Here is a 19,621-nt window from a genome sequence, read left to right on the forward strand (position 1 = left end):
TATATACGGAAAATATACTCACTCGCAAATTCCATAATAACTAAACAACGTCATTTTATATAACAAACATTATAAGATATTTCGAAAAATTAACATTGTAAATAAATGAATAAATTTAAAGGAAAAAAAAAATTCGCCTTTTGTGTAATTTAAAATTGTAAATTCAGGTCATATTTATGAATTACACGAACGTGTTACTAAAGATCTCGAACAATTTGACCTTTTTCGTGCGGAAGTTGTTTGTTTTTACTTTACGATCAATTTTTGCCTGCTTATTACCGTTACTGAGTATCGGAATATCAAATGAGGGTCTTGTCATGATAATATGTTATAATTTGTAACTTCATTACTTCGAATTCATTTTAAAAAAGTGTCTGAAGATGTCTTCCCACGTATATATTAGTACGGTATATAGTTATTGTAATCGACCTAACTTCAGATATTATACTTAATATATTACATATGTAAGAAAAGACAAATATCACTACCATAAACATGGCATATTACTATTCTGTACAATATTATAATACAGATAATAAAAAAACTTAGATTTATTATTGTTGCGGTGTTTTAGATTTCTTTGTTGCACACAAACAATAAAAAGAAAAAAAAAAGTGTACAAAATCGAATTTATCCCAATAGGAGATCTCTTCCAGCCAACATTTGAGATACTGAGAGGAGAATGACTGATAATTGTAAACAGAAAGTGTATCTTAAAGCAAAATAGCAAATAGTAAAAAAAAAGTTAAGTATAAAAATTTAAGTACTTAATTTACTAAGTAAAATAATACTACACAAACAAATACTATATACGAAATAATAAACGTACACAATTGGTACATATATACGGAATGGTATTCGTTGATTTTCATACATTTAAATTTTATTAATGAAAATAATAACTCTCTTGCCAGTTTTTTCGGTAGAATCTATAATCCGAAACAATTAACAGTTGCTTCTTAAATAAAATTTAACATATGTACTACAAGGAATATTGTAAAATGCTCATGTTTTTAAACATATTTGCGACAGTTGTGCACCAACTCTAAAAATTTCTTTAATAAAATTAACCGGTTATCGTTATATTATTATTGCATTAAATAATACAAAATAATTGGGTTCGATACAGAACGTACGAATTAGTTTATAATGTTTATTATTAAATCGACAAATAAGTTACGTAAAAAGAAATTATAATAAAAAAAAATTAAAGTTCAAACGATAAGTACTAAGTTTAGTTTGTATTTTTTGTACATTTCTATAGAAATATGTTGCAATAACTGTTTCATGCAGCTGTTTGTATTTCATTAGAGAGTTGCCATTGTGTATTTTGTTCAGACCGAATTGAAAAAAGTCAGTTGACACACATGGAGTGATCCTTGTTTCAATATAAAAGTGGAAACTTTGTTGGCTTATGTGAGACTTATTTTGTTATCAAATTTTTATGTCTTATATCGTGCTGTATATTTTCCAAAATATTTTTTTTCTATTATACAATAATACTATGTTATTCTATTCTGTTACATAAAACTACTTTTACATTTTCGCTGATGCTGATGCTGACTAGTGGGAGACAATTAATTCTTTTATTATGTCCAGTTATGATAAAATGAATAAATACAAAAAAATACCCGTCGATTTTGGACGTATCATTAATATATATTTTCTATAGTCTATAATTTAGGAGTCAAGAGTTATTGTCCGGATATACACAATAACTAAGTAGGTAATATTGTCGAAGGTTGTATATAATAAATAAGGAAAATCAAACCCTAGGATATGTCATGGTCTACCCACATAGCATGAAATTTTATTACTCTAAGGTTATCACCGGTGACAACCCTGAACTCATCTTAATAATATTAGACAAAGCACACTACTTTACCTATATAAATAAAAATATAAAAATGCATTTTAATTCATTTTAGTTTCTGTTTATATATGTAAATATTTGCCAATTAAGTTAAACAATTCCGATCGACCGAGTGGGTATTCCGATCTTCGGGGCGCACTCGGCGCATTGGACACCGGCGCACATAACCCCCCACTGTTACAGCGTGAAAAAAAAGACTTAAAATTAAATGTGAAATTTAAATTTATTTAATCAATATGTTTATTGATAGTTCGATTTACTCGAATAAAATTTTTATACTTTTTAACGATAATATCAGATAATTATATTAAAAATAATATAAAATATTTATAATTTTCAACAAAATGTATCAGAGTCAGGATTCGCAATACTGAGACGGCTTAAACGTAACAGAACAAAGGTCTTGTAGTTTCTTTCAAAATCATTACTGATATTATAAATATGAAAGTGGGTTTGTTTATTTGTTACGCTTTAACCTCTTAACTACTCAACCAATCATCATGAAATTTTGTACGTTGTCAAAGGTACAGAAAACGACATAGTGTACCTAATAATACACCCATCCACTCCCATTCACACGCAGGCAAAGCCGTGGGCGGAACTAGTAATTAATATATACACACATCACTTTTTGTATTCCAAAGGAAAAAATATATTTCATTATCCTATCATTTTTCTATTTATATATCTGCAATGTGTCCATCTTTGAGTTTTCATACATAAATGTAGTCAGAATTACGCTAAGTTTGAATAAAAAATTAGATAAATAATTATGCTCTAATTAGTAACGGCCTTACAAAGGCGGTTTTGTTGGTGCTTTGTAAAACACTGCTTTCACTTTTTCTGACATAATTGATTTGACATTTGAGAGAAGAAGACAGCACTATTTAACTAATCACCCTTTAAGCAATGTGTGTTAAAACAAAGAGTTTATTAAAATCATGTTAGTATTGCAAAAGGACATTCAATCTGAGAAATTAGAATGACCTTTTTAAGCGAAAGTCATACGGAATGTACGAGTTTGAGTACTTTATTGTTCTTAATTCTCTCCTTAAGAAATTTTAATGTATTGCTATCTGCAATTCATCTGAGCGACTGATTTATTAATTTCGCAAATATGGAATACGAGAAGGCGTTCAATAGCTGTAATTGTTTGGAAACCCTGATATACACATATCATAAAAATGTCAATGCAGTTGTGCTTGGCTGTGGCTCTGAATCGAAGATCACGATTCCTGATTACATCATGTAACATACATTTTCATTTTTTATTAACCAACTTACGAGTCACAACAGACTTATATACAGTGCGGTGAGGAAGCTCACGGGAAAAATTATTTTATCTCTATCAAGTTACATGTGTTCTATCGTATAAAACTGATTAGATCTGTGTTATTTTATAAATATTATATTATCTATGCAACGACAAAGGTAGGTAGATTTTTTTAATAAAACCCTTTGAAATTAATCCATTTCAAAATCTACAATCAAATAACTATATATAAAAACTCCTTACTAATGAAAGTTACATCAATCTTAAATTACAAAAATGATAATGTTTTTAACTGTCCTTTCGATATACAACGTTTATTTTTAAGGATGATATAAATTGTAGTTAAATTAGTTAACAAGTATACGTTTCGCTAAAGCTTTACTTTGCTTTAGCAAAATGTACACAGTGCATAAAATATCAATAAGTATAATTATATGAGTATGTATATATATTTTATTCTATTTATATGTGTGACATTCATCGTCTTTATTTTATATTGTGGTAAAAGATAAAGGGGATCCTTTATCTTTTACCACAATATAAAATAAACATTCATCCGAATGGCGACAAATTTCTTGTGTATTAACAGGATAGTGTGTATTCGATGTTATATTATACGATCAAATAAAAAAGTCTGCTTAAGTTCCAAACGTACTTCAACTTTTCCCAAACAAGAATAGGAAATCTATTTTGCTACCACTTCTTATAGAATAAATATATGGGTTTAAATATGCTGATGATCCAGTCTTAACGAAATTAATTAAGTATATAGTCTTTTTTACAATTCCTGTCCATTCCTGGTCTCCACTCAGTAATTTCTGTATTTACATACCGTCTTCCCGTCTGGGCAATCTCCATCATTCTTGTTCCTTATTTTTTATAGAAGTTTTGCTTAATGCGCCTCCATGTTTCGGCACCACAGATGACGTTAGCACACATTGGCTGAACCACTAGAGGCCTTGAGGTAGTTTATATTTAGCTTTCATCATAACTAATGTTATAAATGCGAAAGTGACAGTTTGTTTTTTAAGCTTTCACGTTTTAACTATTTAACTTATCATCATGGAATTTCGCAGACACGTTGTCAAGGGTTCAAAAAAGGATAAAAGACACCTATTACCTACCATTCCATCACATACGCCGCTAAGCTATGTTCGGAACCTATTTTGCATACACTTTTAAATATTAGCTATATAAATAAAATTGAACCGTTGATATTTTTAAGATAGAATTATCAAAATACATCAACATTTGTCATATTGATATACTAAAGATTCAAACTCTTAAGAATATACTTAATATATTACATACTGCAATACTTGATATTGTTGTGTTCCGGTTTGAAGGGTGAGTGAGCCAGCGTAATTACAGGCACAAGGGACATAAAATCTTAGTTCCCAAGGTTGGTGGCGCATTGGCTATAAGCGATGGTTGACATTTCTTACAATGCCAATGTCTAAGGGCGTTTGGTGACCACTTACCATCAGGTGGCCCAAATGCTCGTCCACCTTCCTATTCTATATAAAAAAAAATACTACAATAAAATAATACCAAACAAAATACAAATACAGTGCAATGATCATTACTAATTCGGATACATATTTTAAGTTAAATAATTATGTTATTTGACATGGAACATTCACATATAAAATAAGAGATATCAATTTGAAGAAGTTTTTTGAGGATATTAAATATTTCACTTTGTTTTAAGCTGATGTCACTATATTATTAATCCTACTAACCTATTAATCTCATGTAAGCTTAAATGAGCGTAGATCATCTTCGTATAGACTCGAGTATCTAGCTGAGAAAAGTTAGGTATTTATATTGAAAAGACAGATTCCAATTATAGAATATTCTCAGCTCCGATTCTACGCGCGAAAACTATCATGTCAATTTAAAAGGCGATAAGAGGTTATATGTTTTAGATATTTTTGTACTGTTACTCCAAAGTCCCAGATTTTTTATTTGTTATAGAAATATAATAATAATACATATATCATAAAATTATTGGCTCGTCATGCTGAAATATTTTTTTCGCGCTTCGTGCATGTTTTTTAAAAGAATAAGTAGCTTCTAAGGCATAACAAATAATTGGACACAATGACCAATAAGTAAAGAAGGCTTCGTTAATAAAATACGTGGAACTTATCTGAAGGCCGCAGGTTTAAATCCGGGCTAATATTAGTTTTGTCAAGTGTTATTTCTTTGTGTTCATTTATATTAATATTTTAAATGCGAAAGTAACTTCTGTCTGCCTGTTGCGCTTTTATGGCTAAGCCACTGAACTGAATTTGATGAAATTTGCAATATAAGCTTGATACCTAACAGGAGTTAGGTATAAAAAAAGGCTTCACCCGTGTTAGAGAGGCTTTCCTATTTCGAGAAAAAGCCGCGCGAAAACCAGTTCTACATACAATTAGTAAGTTTTCAATTTTTGGTATCATAATACCAAATATTGAAAATATCAATGGTTCAATTTTATTTATATAGCTAATATTTAAAAATGTATGCAAAGTTTTCAATTTTTGGTATCATAATACCAATGTTTTGCAAAATATAAGTGCAAGTTATAACATCCTACACAGATAAGGATGACGACGTATACAAATACCATAAACAAAACCCAATGCTTACACCTTTATGGGATTATTACATTACTAATACCCGTCCTTAACAAGCGGGCGAAAACTAGTCTTTTATATATCATGTACTTTATACATAAGTTATGTAAATGTCTCACCAATGGCCTGTAAATGTCTCACTGCTGGGCTAAGGCCTCCTTTCAGTTTAAGCAAAATGTTATAAGCTTATTCCACCATGCTGCTCCAATGCGGATTGGTAACATAACAGTAGTCAAATCAAATTTCGAATAAATTGAAAGACATCGGACATTATTTTTACCAATTAACTTTAAAATATTTTTCCTTTAAATTGTAGCCATGACTTATATAAAAATCGTTCCGAATATAAGTCATCACATGCAAAAACAACCATGTCGGCGTTCCTTTTATTATAAAACACACTCTTGTCGGTCAAATCAATCACGCGGTAAAATCTCTATAGTAAATAAAAGCATTCGAAAGCTCGCCGGTCGCTGACCTCATTGTGGTTTTAATAAAAATCAGACTCGTTACTCATTACACCACGAATTTGGTCCACCGAGTTTCCTGTATGTGTAAAATTGATTGTAAAGTATCGATGTGGTATTCCATACAACAAGGTGCCCTAGTTTTGGTTCGGAAGAAACATTGGTTAGTCATATGCAATTAGGAACAATCAATACGCATATGACTAATACTTTAAAACAAAAAAAAACTATTTTATATTCTTTAAATTTAAAAAGATGTACACATTCGTATACTAAAAAAATAAAGTACTTGTTTTTTTTTTTTAAATTAGTCCTGTAGAAATCAAATATGTATGTTTTAATTAAGACTTATGGTAGTAGGTACTATTTCATACATTCGTTTGACAGTTATGTCTTCAACTTCATAGCATTGAAGAGAGTGCAACCTCATTCGAATCGCTCATTTGAATTTCAAATAATCATGTGACAATTTTGAAATATCACATTTTTCTTGCATTTTTTATTATCTATTAATTTTAAATGTTTATTAGAATAATCTTCTACTTATTGTAATTTAATTTTTTTTAATCTAAAAAAATCTGACATTTTCATTTAGTCGACTTTTCCTTCCTTCTTTCTATATTTTTAAACTAGACATAATTTCCAATCGAATAAACACACTTTTGCATTGATAATATATCAGCTCTAGTGCTCATTCAAACTTGACATATGATTATATCAGTGGGAAGTCGAAGCATGAAGCGTGAAAAGCACTTTAAGCGCTGTCACTCGGAGAAAGTATTGTTATTATAATTCGCCATTCATTCATCATTTTATATTACATATTGATATAAGCGAAAGTATTTCTGCGAAACAATGAGAGTAAGTTCTTTATCAAGTGTTGATTATCTCGCTTACAACATGACATTCGATATTTGAAAGTGATCTCTGCTTATTCATAGTACTAACGTTTGACTTTATTTTCATATACAATTAATTATATTATCGGTATAATGATATCGTTTCCGAAATCAAATTATTTAAAAAAATATAAAAATTTTCGTATAATTAATTTGTTACAAAAGTTCAATTATTAAAACTGATGATAATTTTGGCCACAGCTTCCATTTTGAACGGGGAATAGCAATCTACGCATGAGACACATAAAGGATGCTTCTGAGAATACTTTAGAAACTTTTTTTTTGTTGGTGTCAATCAAGACCCTGACCTATATAAAAACTAGCTATTAGACTAGATTAGATAGTCAATGAGTTCATAAACCTATTCTATAGAAAAGACTAAATAAAAGTAAAAATTATTTTCGTAATGATATGCAGTAAGAAAAGATTTTGCGAAATTTTAATTTTATAAGATACTTTACACCCGTACTTTAACTCCATCCTATTAATTCGTTCAAAATGTAATTAATTTTACTAAGCCTATTTTATATGGGTCAAATTATTGGGGTTAAACAAAAATTTAGGGTTAAAAAAAGTATACTAATATACTTTTTTTATATTTCGCTTGTAAAGAATTACAATATTAGCAAGTTTAATCATTAAATTTTGATTGTGATATATAAAAACATGCAGGTACATTAGAAATAAACTCAACCAACACAATAAAAAAACACAACAAAGCCACGAAGAACACGTCCGCGGGGACATGTTTGATCCTATAAAATAAAAAAATAGTATTAACTGTTATTTCTTGCAACTTTTTTATTTTATAATGTCAATTCGAGCTTATATTGTCACGAAAGACTAACATGTTGTTTCAAAAGTGCTTGATCCGACGAGAGGGTACTTAAATCAAATTTATTTTGATAATATAATAACCTTTTATTTATTCCATTAGAAATATAATATTAAGAATAATTTAAAACTCCATCATAATTGGTTGATTAGTTTTGAGGATAGAATCATATGTAAGCACTTACTTAATCGAGTATTTATTAACTTACTAACAAATTTAATATAAAAGTTTTTTTGGTAAAACTACCTGTCTGTCCCAACTTTGTCGAGATATTTTTCAACCAACAAGATATTGAAAAAATAATTACAGGTGCTAGAAGAAACTGAATTTATTAAAGTTTTTTATGTGAGAAATCCAAAAAAATATTTAATTAATCAAAATTGGTCTAGACGCTTAGGAGAAGAGGAATAATGAATACACGCACACGGGGATTTTATACATAGTGGCATAAATTTAAGGTACAATCACATTCTAATGAATGTCTGTACATAAAATGTATTGATATTAAGATATACTAATATTCATTTTAAAATCAAAAATATATATAAATATAAACTTAGCTGCTTAATATGAAACAGGAATAGAACATATTATAAATCACTTGATACATCTGAACTAACTCTTCTTTAGCCATGGCAATCCTTAATGACTTTTTAAATTTATTTCGTAATTTTGCCATAATAAGGCGATAAATATTATTGAATATCAAATAACATAACCGTAAAATAATTTTATTGGGGCACGTATCTTGTTTACAACAGCTCAAAAATTGAATTCCGCGAAATTAAGTCCCAAAGCAAGTTCACGGAGAGCATTATTAAGACAAATGTTTTCCTCGTCATGAAAGAAAATGTTGGCGTTAAGTAAATATTCTCGTTTGTTATATATATAAACGAAAGACTTTGATTTTGTCTGTTTGCTTCTGATTATTACTGATGATTATTTGACGATGTTCTGATTTTAAAAATAGTATCCTTTTGTGCTTAATTTGTGTTTGAAACCTGCATGTGTCTAATTTCATTGAAATGCTGCCATTATTCTACCAACCCTCATTGGAGCAGCATGGTGGAATAAGCTCTAAACCTTCTCCTCAAAAAAAGGAGAGGAGGCCTTAGCCCAGCAGTGGGCCATTAACAGGCTAATGACGTAGGTACGTCATGAGGAGAATTCGGCTTTGACCAACTTATTAAATAAAAAACAATAGAAAATAATAAAATAATTAAAACAACATCAAACGTTTTAACTAGTTAAGATAATATTCAATTAAATTGATGACAGCCGCGATTTTTATGATTCTTCACATTTGTCTTCGAAACGAAATCATAGTAACAGCTGCTAGGTTTCTAAAAATCACATCTAATTATAAATTATGTGTCCGTTTTAATGTGTCTCCTACAACTAAATGTCTCGATTTTATTTTTGCGAAACTGATTTATAAATTCATTCGTTAGCCTCGATCTCGAGACGGAGTGGCGACAACGAGCGTTTTAATTCTGCGAATCGCATTCGTGAAATACTGGATTTGATCTTCATACACGCGATTATATTTCAATATAAAAAAAGTTTAACGTTTAAACAAAATTAAATATACAAAATGTGTATTTGTTAATGATGACAGTAAGTTTATTGACCTTTGAATATGTCAATTTGAGATTTAAAAAATAATCACGAACTAAAACACATTTAGGTATATATTTGCCTTCTATTACTAGTTTAACTTTAAATTTACGATTCGTGAACAGGTTTATTTCTATATGAATATTATACCTTAAACAAACTTAACATTTCTGTTAGAGTTATGTGTGGGATTAGTCAAAAAATACTTCCAATTCCTAAACCTTTGAGCAATTCCACTATTCTGGAGTATATTATATCGCTATCTGCAGTACCTAAATTCACTAAGTTTTTAATCGATATGAAAGTTAGAAGTAAGATAAAATCGGCTCCTACATAATTAATAAAGTATGTAAAGACTTTGATAGCCATAATATAAAAGTGAATAAACAAACGCATGTGTTAGGACCCAAAGTTTGTGCAAAAATAAATTATAGTTACTTATGGAATCGCAATGTAAAAAGCCTAACGATAATTCATTTGTTATATAACGTTTTATTTTATTTTTATTAACATTTATCGCAATATGAAAACCGAAACAAAAAATTAAATAAATTTGAGGGAACTTATTAAAGAAAATAAATTTCAATGTATGTGATTAAAACGATTGTAGTTACAGCTTTTTATAATAATCTATTATCACTTATAACTTAATGTGATTTTAATTACATAATTTACAAATCAAATTTTACATATTCATGTTACTTCGATTAATTTACTTGTGTAAAAATAGAGGAAGTGTTAAATCGTGTTTGTTTTTACATAATTAACACAGTATCTTGTCACGTAACGGTTATTCTACTAAAGTATTGTTAAATATAGAAATCGAATAAACTAAAACATTTAAAATCCATTACATTAAATAATGAATATGAAACATATTTAATAAGCTTCGAGAAAATTCAAATCTGAATATAAATAACGTTATTCCAGTTACGCTCAAGCATCAATTGTCACAGATTTATTTTGTGGCGGTGAATCAAATTCGTATGATTAAAGTTATTATATGCTATTTGTACTTGAATGAAATTAATGTGTTAGGAAAGGTAAAACACCTTTTTAAAAAAGAAATTTTTGGAAATTGCGACCTACGCGTTGCGATATTACGAAAGTACCCTCCAAATAGCAAGACTCTATGTTATACATTAAGCTGTGCCTTGATAAATGATTAGTTATCCAGAACGTTGCCTTTTAAGTTTTTTTTTAAACAAACAACGAAAATTACCAATCTAGCAAAGTAACACAAAAGAAAAAAAATACAATATGTATGTGTCTATAATATACATATAGAGCCAGGAAAGCTCAGTGGATAGAATACCAAGATCTTAGACAAAATATTGCGATGTATGTATGGCTATGTTTTCATGACGCCCTTAATTTGTCTGTTGTCATTCGTCTGGTGCTCGACGGTAAAGGAACTGTGAGTATAGTTGTATAATATATTAAATTATATTATTATTATTATATTATTTGTAATTTGTAATTATAATTCATCTCGTGCTTGACGGTGATGGAAAACATCGTGAGGAAACCTGCATGCGTCTAATTTCATTGAAATTATGTCACATGTGTATTCTACCAACCCGCATTGGAGCAGCGTGGTGGAATAAGCTCTAAACCTTCTCCCCAAAAAGGGAGAGGAGGCCTTAGCCCAGCAGTGGGACATTAACAGGCTGTTACTGTTACTGTATATTATTATATACGTATGAGCCATCTGTCTGAGCGAGATATAATAAGTTCCAAACCTTTTTAAGATGGGAGAGGAGCACGAGTCATAGTTGATTATCATTCTACTTTTATTGAAAATAACATTCAAAATTATACTAAATATCAAATAATAAACACACACAGGACTTAAATATAAAACAATAAAATTAGATGGATACAAAAAAATATAAATAAAACCGAAACATCGTTAATCGATTTTTCTTAAAATATTTAGCAAAGATTTTAGCAGGATGTAATGTGTTATTCGAGCGCAAACAGTGAATATATAAGACCAAATATAACGTACTTTAAAACGTGGTACTGGCCGCCGATGTGTGATTGTCTATTTAGTTTTTAATATTCGTACATTATGTAATATTAAATGAAGAAACGATTTGGTCCGGTCAATGGTTCACGTGGATGTTCAACCTTTGATCGGGAGATCAAATTCTGGCACTGAGTTTGTATGAAGATTATTTTAAATGTATAATACATAATTGGATTTTAACGTTAATATTGTTAGTGTTTGATATTTAGTTCGTTTTTATATCAAATTAAAATATGAAATGTTCTTTAAAAATTTTTTTATTGACCGAACATCTTCATTGGAATATGTTTTTCTTGAGAATAGACGAAAAATTAAATAACTAAGGTCAATGTGACCGAAGTTACATGCACAAAATGTTCATTTATTTATTTTTTGACACTTCTAGATTTTTCTTACAATCTTTCATTTACCGAATCGAATGAAAATGTAATCACGTGTCAACCATTACGCATCGGTTGAAATTGATTTTTGAGTTGATGTTATCATCATTTGTTCATTTTAACACACCTAGATTTAGACACATTTAGATACTTCTAAAAGAAACGAGGAATCAAACTCGGGTTGTTAAAAGCTTTCATTTATTGATTTATAAAAAATAAAACAAAATACGCATTACTATTTTATAGAAAAAACATGCCGTCTAAAAGATTGTCCTGTGCTATTGTATCCAAGACGCTGGCATTATTGCCAAAATCATCAAAATTTAAATTTTCGTAAATCGAACAAGATCGAAACGATTAAACGAATCGAATATGCTTTCTATTCAAACTGCTTAAATAAATTTAAAGTTAAAAAAATCAACACTCCATTTTCTTTCATCTGTAACATCGTTTTGAGCAAGTATTTTATGATAACACAATATAATTATTAAACACTGATTATAAAATATTAAGCGTATCTTTGAAGGGCTACCTAGAAGCGTGATAATAATATCTTTTGTGTCTGTAATTACATTTGTCTACTCACGTTTCTACAATAAATAGCTTTGTTTATTGCTTACAAAATAGATAAATACTTATACGAACTTCAGTGTCTTTAACAAACTTTAAGCTCGATAAATGCTTTAAGCACTTGCTTTAATTGTTACATAAAATTATGCCGCGTCTGCATCGGTCACAGGAAAAGATAAAATGGTAGAACTATAGATATATTAATCAATAAACTAATATAATATTATAATTTCGAATCATATATCGGAATAGAAAACGTTAATTTTATTGTTAATAATATATAATATTGTTTATTTATTTTTAGATAACATCGTTATAATATAATTTTATCGTTACTAACGAGTTATTAACGGAACTTTCATATTCAGTTTTTTACAAAATGAAAAAACGATAATAAAACGATAAAGCAATAATTTAAATATAGAAATGTCTAAAATGTTTGATATCTTTATTACAATACATTTCATTTATGATATTAATTTACGAAGCACGCTAAGAAATATTAACTTCAATCTGATACATTGATCATTTCCTGATGCAAGTCATGCATTTAATACACCTGTTTTGACATTTTAAATTATTTCCATTATATGAATATAATATATAATGTATAAATGATAAATACGTATCTTATACATTATACAAAAGATGGTTACTTTTCAACTAACACGCAAAATAATGTCTAATTCTCTAAGAATGTATTTATATAATGTAAATTTCTTTTCTAGGTGACAAAATTAAAAGCCGATACAAAAATTATTAATTAATTATTTAATCCGGTAAAAAATCTAAAAAACAGCAACTTTTATAAAACAACAACTGGAAAAGTAATTTCTTAACATATTCGCATATTATATTTCGTCTCGTGGGCTAGATACTATCCAATATCTTAAAGCGCTTCGAAGTATTATATAAACATTAAAAGTGTATTTTCCAAAGCAAATGCAGGTGTTCAATATCACAGACAAATAAAAAATGTATAATTGATACATTTATTATACATTATTTTATTGAAAATACTTCAAATGCCATTTAAATGTTATAACGATATATTACTTAATTATGGTTGAATTCAAAAGCTATATAAGATTCAAATAATGAAACATTTTATTTTAAGAATAACTTCTTAGTGGTTTTGTTTTTTAGATTGAATTTAGTTATATACTAGTATTATTAATGCAAAAAAACTGTCTGTCTGTTATGCTTTCACGGCTTAACCAATGAATGTCTGAATTTGATGATGATGATAAAGGACATATACTATTTTATACTACTTTTATACCTAACTTCTCCCGTCTCTAGCGCGAAAACTAGTTATACAAATATTAGTAAGTTCTCAATTATTTGTATCATAATACCAATGTTTTGTATGAGGCAAGCAAAACATAAGTACAAGACGGAACATTCCGCACCAGATAAGCGTGACGCCGTGCTGTCTTTAGGGCTATATATAAATACCGAATGCTTATCTTTTTATGAGAATAATTATTACATACATCTGGTTTGCTTTAATCGATGTAAGTAATGCGTAAATCTAAACCGAAATACATTATATTTAAAGTAACAGCCTGCAATTGCCCCAATAAATTTGTGGTAATACAATTTAATATAATTTATTTTAATTCGTGAATGAACTAAAGCTTCGTTAAAAAAACGTTGTTTTCTATGTCAATATTTTTTTTAATTATCCGAAAAATAAGCCTAAGGCATTGTTTATCGAATTAGATAATAAATAAATACAAAATTAATAACGATTACTGGTTTGTTTGATAATATAATGAGGCAATTTATTTAAAGGTCACGGAACAGGCTTCGAGATTTCGAGTGAAATCGACTATAGTTTTATTGAACTTCAGAATCTTTCAACGAAGTTTATAATTTTGCATAATAACCTAGAATCGCAATTTAACATCTCAACGCCGGACATTTAAAATTTAAATTTCGTAGCGTATGATATAGATTTATTAAATCATAAATATATAATATAAAAATAAAAATGAGCACATTAACTCTGTTGATATTGCACATAATAACTAACAAACATTATATATAAATTAGAAATCAAATGTTCAAAGGAGCCAAAAAGAACTTAACGTATATTTAAAGACAAGGAAAAAAATATATTTCTTGTTTATAAATGGAAAAAAATAAGAAAAAGACGAGCTAGTAATTAAATCGATCGCCTTATTAATCCAAGAAACCTGTAACATTATACATAATTTACTTAGAATTAAAAAAAAAGTATAATCATTATGAGTTTCGTTGATGAAATTTTGTATAAATCCATTACCTATCACATAAAATAAAAGATATTAATATGCAAATTAATAAAGAACGAGCAAAAATCAAACTCAGGTGGTAAACCGGATCAGCTGGCAACAGACATGATGTCTCTGAAATCACGTACCTAACTTTGTCTTTAAAATTTTATATTTTTTTGCAATTTTTTGTTCGGTCATCGGATTCTTCTAGTTTCTTTTAATTGAGCATTTAACATTTTCAAAACAATGACTTTATAATTTTGTAAGTGTCAAAGTTTTGTTTAAAGTTACATTTTAACATCAGTATATTTCCCCGTAAATAGTTTACATACCTAGGCCCATCTTCCCTTATACTGCTAAAGCTATAAAATTAAGTATCCTTTGACTCATAAATGGCTGTGTTATTCTTTCCTTGTTTTTAGCCGCCTATAATTTTACTTAAAGACCACTTCCGTTTCGACCAATATCTGTCAACATATTTCCACCTTTGGCTTGGACGTATCACAAGAACCCGATTTCATTGACAACCACCGGCTGCCGAATAATGAGTTTTAAATTATTACTGCAGATAAAAAGTGGCTGGACGACGTCCGTTTAACCTTTATTGATTTCGTAACTGAAGACACTATGTGAACTATACTTGAAGACATTGTACTCGCTTTGGATACATTTTTTGCAGATAAACTTCGTATAATATTAATATAACGTTTATTTTTAGGGTAGAATATTTTTTGTTGAACAAATATTTTAAGGGTTCGATGGTGATACAGTAGCGATGAGCAATAGTAGCGGATGGCGGCGTCGCGGCGTCTTCATGATAACGCGGTGCTATTTAAGCGCGCGCTTGGCCATTAAGCGACACAGATTGCTATAGTCCGGAGAGCGCGCGGCACACTGTGCAGCGGACCACCGGCGAATATTATATTTGACGTTTCGTAAATATAAGTAGGAACTTTTGTTACGAATCGCAAACATAAATCGTGTTTTCAATTTCAGTTAAAAGTGTAGTGAAAAATTAATTTAAGATGATTACCCTAGTGTTCGTTTTGGGAGGTCTCCTCGCAGGGACAGAGGGCTGTGGAGCCGGCAAGCGGATGTTAAGTAAGTTTATAATTTTAATTATTTTCTTTCTACTATAATTTGATATTTTAATCTAATGCAGTACAATACTCCGTCTATAATAATTTCGATAATTATTTTGAAAAATAAATGTATTAAGCTTTAAATTGATTGACTCTCCCTCATCATAGAAAATCCATATTAACATATCTTATGTAGTTATTATGATTATTTCAATTAATATTACTTAAAATGACTACAACGATAATACAATAAGCTGTCAAAGTACCCATAAATTATATCGCCGCCACCCAGTCTATCCTCGCATGATTATTTTTTTATAAAAAAATCTCTTTAGCATACTGGTATCGAACAAGATCGTAAAATTTTATTGACTAAGACACCTATGAAACACGCACCGGTCTTAAAAATAAAGCAGATACGAATAGTTATGAAATCATATACGAAATATAAATATTACCTTGACACTTGATTTTTTACGTTGAAGATCAAGACCGACGATAGCGACGCGCGAATGTTTTGCCTATTTGAATGCTGATTTCTTTTAATTATTCATTTTATCACCTTTGCAAATATATTTGCATAACTGCATTAATATTGTTATCACTAAGATGTTTATAAATCTAATATTTAACCATTTTTATTCCTTGTTTAAGGATCAGGAGGGTTAACGGCATATGAACAGCAGAGTATAGTGGATGCCCATAATCGCCTTCGACAATCTGTGGCTTTAGGACAAGTTTCAAGTCAACCTCCAGCGGCCAATATGATGGAAATGGTATGTTATTAACACAAATATGTCATTCTTAAATATTAAAAAGAATATAAATTAAAGAGTAAAATATTTTTATTAAAAAAATCTTAAAAGCATTATTTAAAAAAACAATACAGTTTTTAACTACATTTAAAGCTGGTTTTAATTGGAAATAAATTTATGCCATAAAGTATATAAAGATTTTATACCGATCAGAATTTTAAATGTATACATACATTTATATTAAAATACCATTACCAAACTATTTATATTTAAAAAAATCGCAAATTGATTAAAATATAGTTTAATTTATTATTACAGTTCAATTAACTTGAGGTACCAATATACCAATTACCATAAAGATGAAGTCTTATCATATGACATTATTTTCCACGCAAATTCGTAATTTGTTTGTTCTTAAAATATGGAACGGTTTTTACGGGCGATTTCTCGTGAACTTAGTCAGGTGGGACCATACTGTTATGCATAATATTATGCTTAAGCATTTATAACACCACGTGTACCTATATCAAAGTATGTTAATGTGCCCACTGCGCGAGATCGAACGGTCAAACGGACTAAGGGATCAATTTACAAACAAATAACGAGACATTCAAAAATCTTGTAACAGTTTTGTTGAAAAATCATTGAATATATCCGTTTTTTAATATTTAGGCCATGATTTCTTTGACATTTTAACTTTCGAAAACGGTATATATAAGAGATATCGTAATCGAAAGCGCAGGTACAAAAGCAACTTTAGATGACATTGATCAGGCGAAGGTTAAGCCTCCTGGAAGTTTTGTATTTAATATTTCGTTAACCTTTTCTTTTTACCGTGCGCTAGTAATTTCGATATTTATAAAGTTATGCTTATGATTTTAGGTGTGGGATGACGAATTGGCAGCAACTGCTCAACGCTGGGCTGACCAATGTATCACTGCACACGATCGTGCGTCTCAACGCGAAGTTGGCCGTTTCCCTGTGGGGCAAAACTTAGCAGCTACATGGACTACTCGCCCACCATCTGAACAATCTGACTCCGAACCAGACTTCCAGAAACAAATCAATGCTTGGTTCGATGAAGTTCATATATTTGGATTTAAGCCCATTAATGGTGGACATGGGACGGGTCATTATTCTCAGGTAAATTTTGGACAAACCCCTAGTATTCTCGAGAGAAATTTACAATTTTCATGCGATTTGCATAAGTATAGCCCAAATAAACTAAACGAAATATTCATTTTCTAGTTAGTTTGGGGTGAGACGTCTCATGTGGGTTGCGGTTACACTTTCTACTACGACCCTGCCCGAGGCTACACCAAGCTGTACATTTGTAATTATGGCCCTGGTGGAAATGTCATAGGGGCAAATCCCTATGAAAAGGGTAATCCATCTTGCAGCGCCCACGGGCTTGCCGACTCCAGAAAATACACTGGTCTTTGTTGTAAGTATTACTAAAATATCTACAGCATTAGATTCGTATAAATGATTAATTAATTGTTCAATTACTTATAATATTTGTTTTTTTTTGTAGCCACAAGTTACACCACAAGCTATCATACAGTGGACAATACCAACAATTATATATCGAACGTCATTCCTGACAGCACAGTGGAGGCACCAGGCTACAATTTTCAATTCTACAAGCAGTTCAACAACCAATACCAATACCAATTCCAGCAGCCTCAAAGATACTTCAACACGGAAACATCGACTTTTAGGCCACTCATCAGTATACTTAAAACGGCTTCAAATTTATTCGCTAAACCAAAATCAACGGGCTTCAGAATTGGTACCGTTTACGTATAAGTCGTTTCACACTCGCGTGTTAGTTCATAACAGTATTTTATCACTATATCGATAGAGTAACTTGACTGATTATTCGAGTCTGTTTACGCAGAGTTCGGAACAAAGACAATATTCCTTGGTTTTACAAGGAGCTTTAGAACCCTTAATCGATGTATAAATGAACTTTGTATAGATTGAAGGTCTGATAGTTTTTTCCATAAAACTTGTGCTGTCGCGATTGACCTTCTTGTATTTAACTTAGCGTGAAGTATGTTGTTATTTAGATAATTTATATATAATAAATATTTCCATATTAATTCTTTTTTTATTCATTTTATATAAGCATGATCACATTATATTGATATTTATACTATATATAAAATTTTATTATGTACTCGTTTCGTTTCAAATGACTCATCATCAACAACACAATATACATTGTGTGAAAATGTCATACAAGAATTTTGATTTTTTTTTTCTGACTCTTGAACATAAGGATACTTTATAAAACATAAAATAAGCGAGCGTATCTATCCGCTGTCGTTATTATTTCGCACGGCAAGCAAATCACTTTTATCATATATTTATGTTAGTGTTTATGTATGGATGCGCCAAGTATTCTCTGACTCTAGCTCAAGGTTGACTGGAAGAGGAGGCAATGTGGAATTATACAAAATGATATAAGCAAATGTTTTGCGATTAAACAAAGATGAGCCGTGTTCGCAAATAAGTATTTATTTAAAGTAAATACATTCACTTCATTGTATTAAAATATACGTCAGACCGTTTACCAAAAGTTACAATGCCCGCAATTTATACAATACAACTTAAAGTCAATTGTTACTAAGCCACATACGTGTACTGTTTTATCTTTTGTTAGTACATTAAATTTCTATTTTGAAAAAAAAAAACTTTAGCAATTAAAATTGGGTAAAAAAAAATTGGTAATATTAGTACGTATTACTTTTAATATCATCATTGATTTCTATTTACCTGTTGTAGTGAATATGAGAATTTTAGTTGAAGATTGTGAGTTTAAATCCAGGCAATTTATATTTAAAAAACTAGTCTTTTTCGATGTTTCATTGCTACTTAGCAATACCGGGTTCTTTTTGACCATTTTATAAATTTTGCAGAAATTTTAATAACCGCACAATATGAAGTC

At 29.6% G+C, this 19,621-nt stretch overlaps 1 protein-coding gene across 1 annotated transcript; it reads left to right on the plus strand.

Moving 5' to 3' along the window:
• The first annotated feature begins 15,710 nt into the window (after positions 1-15,710).
• On the plus strand, positions 15,711-18,740 carry LOC126769003 (venom allergen 5-like). Its single transcript, XM_050487535.1, has 5 exons — positions 15,711-15,932; positions 16,568-16,689; positions 17,551-17,811; positions 17,917-18,112; positions 18,203-18,740. The coding sequence occupies exons 1-5, from the start codon at positions 15,857-15,859 to the stop codon at positions 18,475-18,477; spliced, it is 930 nt and encodes a 309-aa protein (XP_050343492.1). The 5' UTR covers positions 15,711-15,856; the 3' UTR covers positions 18,478-18,740.
• Positions 18,741-19,621: the final 881 nt, after the last annotated feature.

This window comes from Nymphalis io, chromosome 6 (genome assembly GCF_905147045.1).
Source record: "Nymphalis io chromosome 6, ilAglIoxx1.1, whole genome shotgun sequence".
Classification (NCBI taxonomy): Eukaryota; Metazoa; Arthropoda; class Insecta; order Lepidoptera; family Nymphalidae; genus Nymphalis; species Nymphalis io.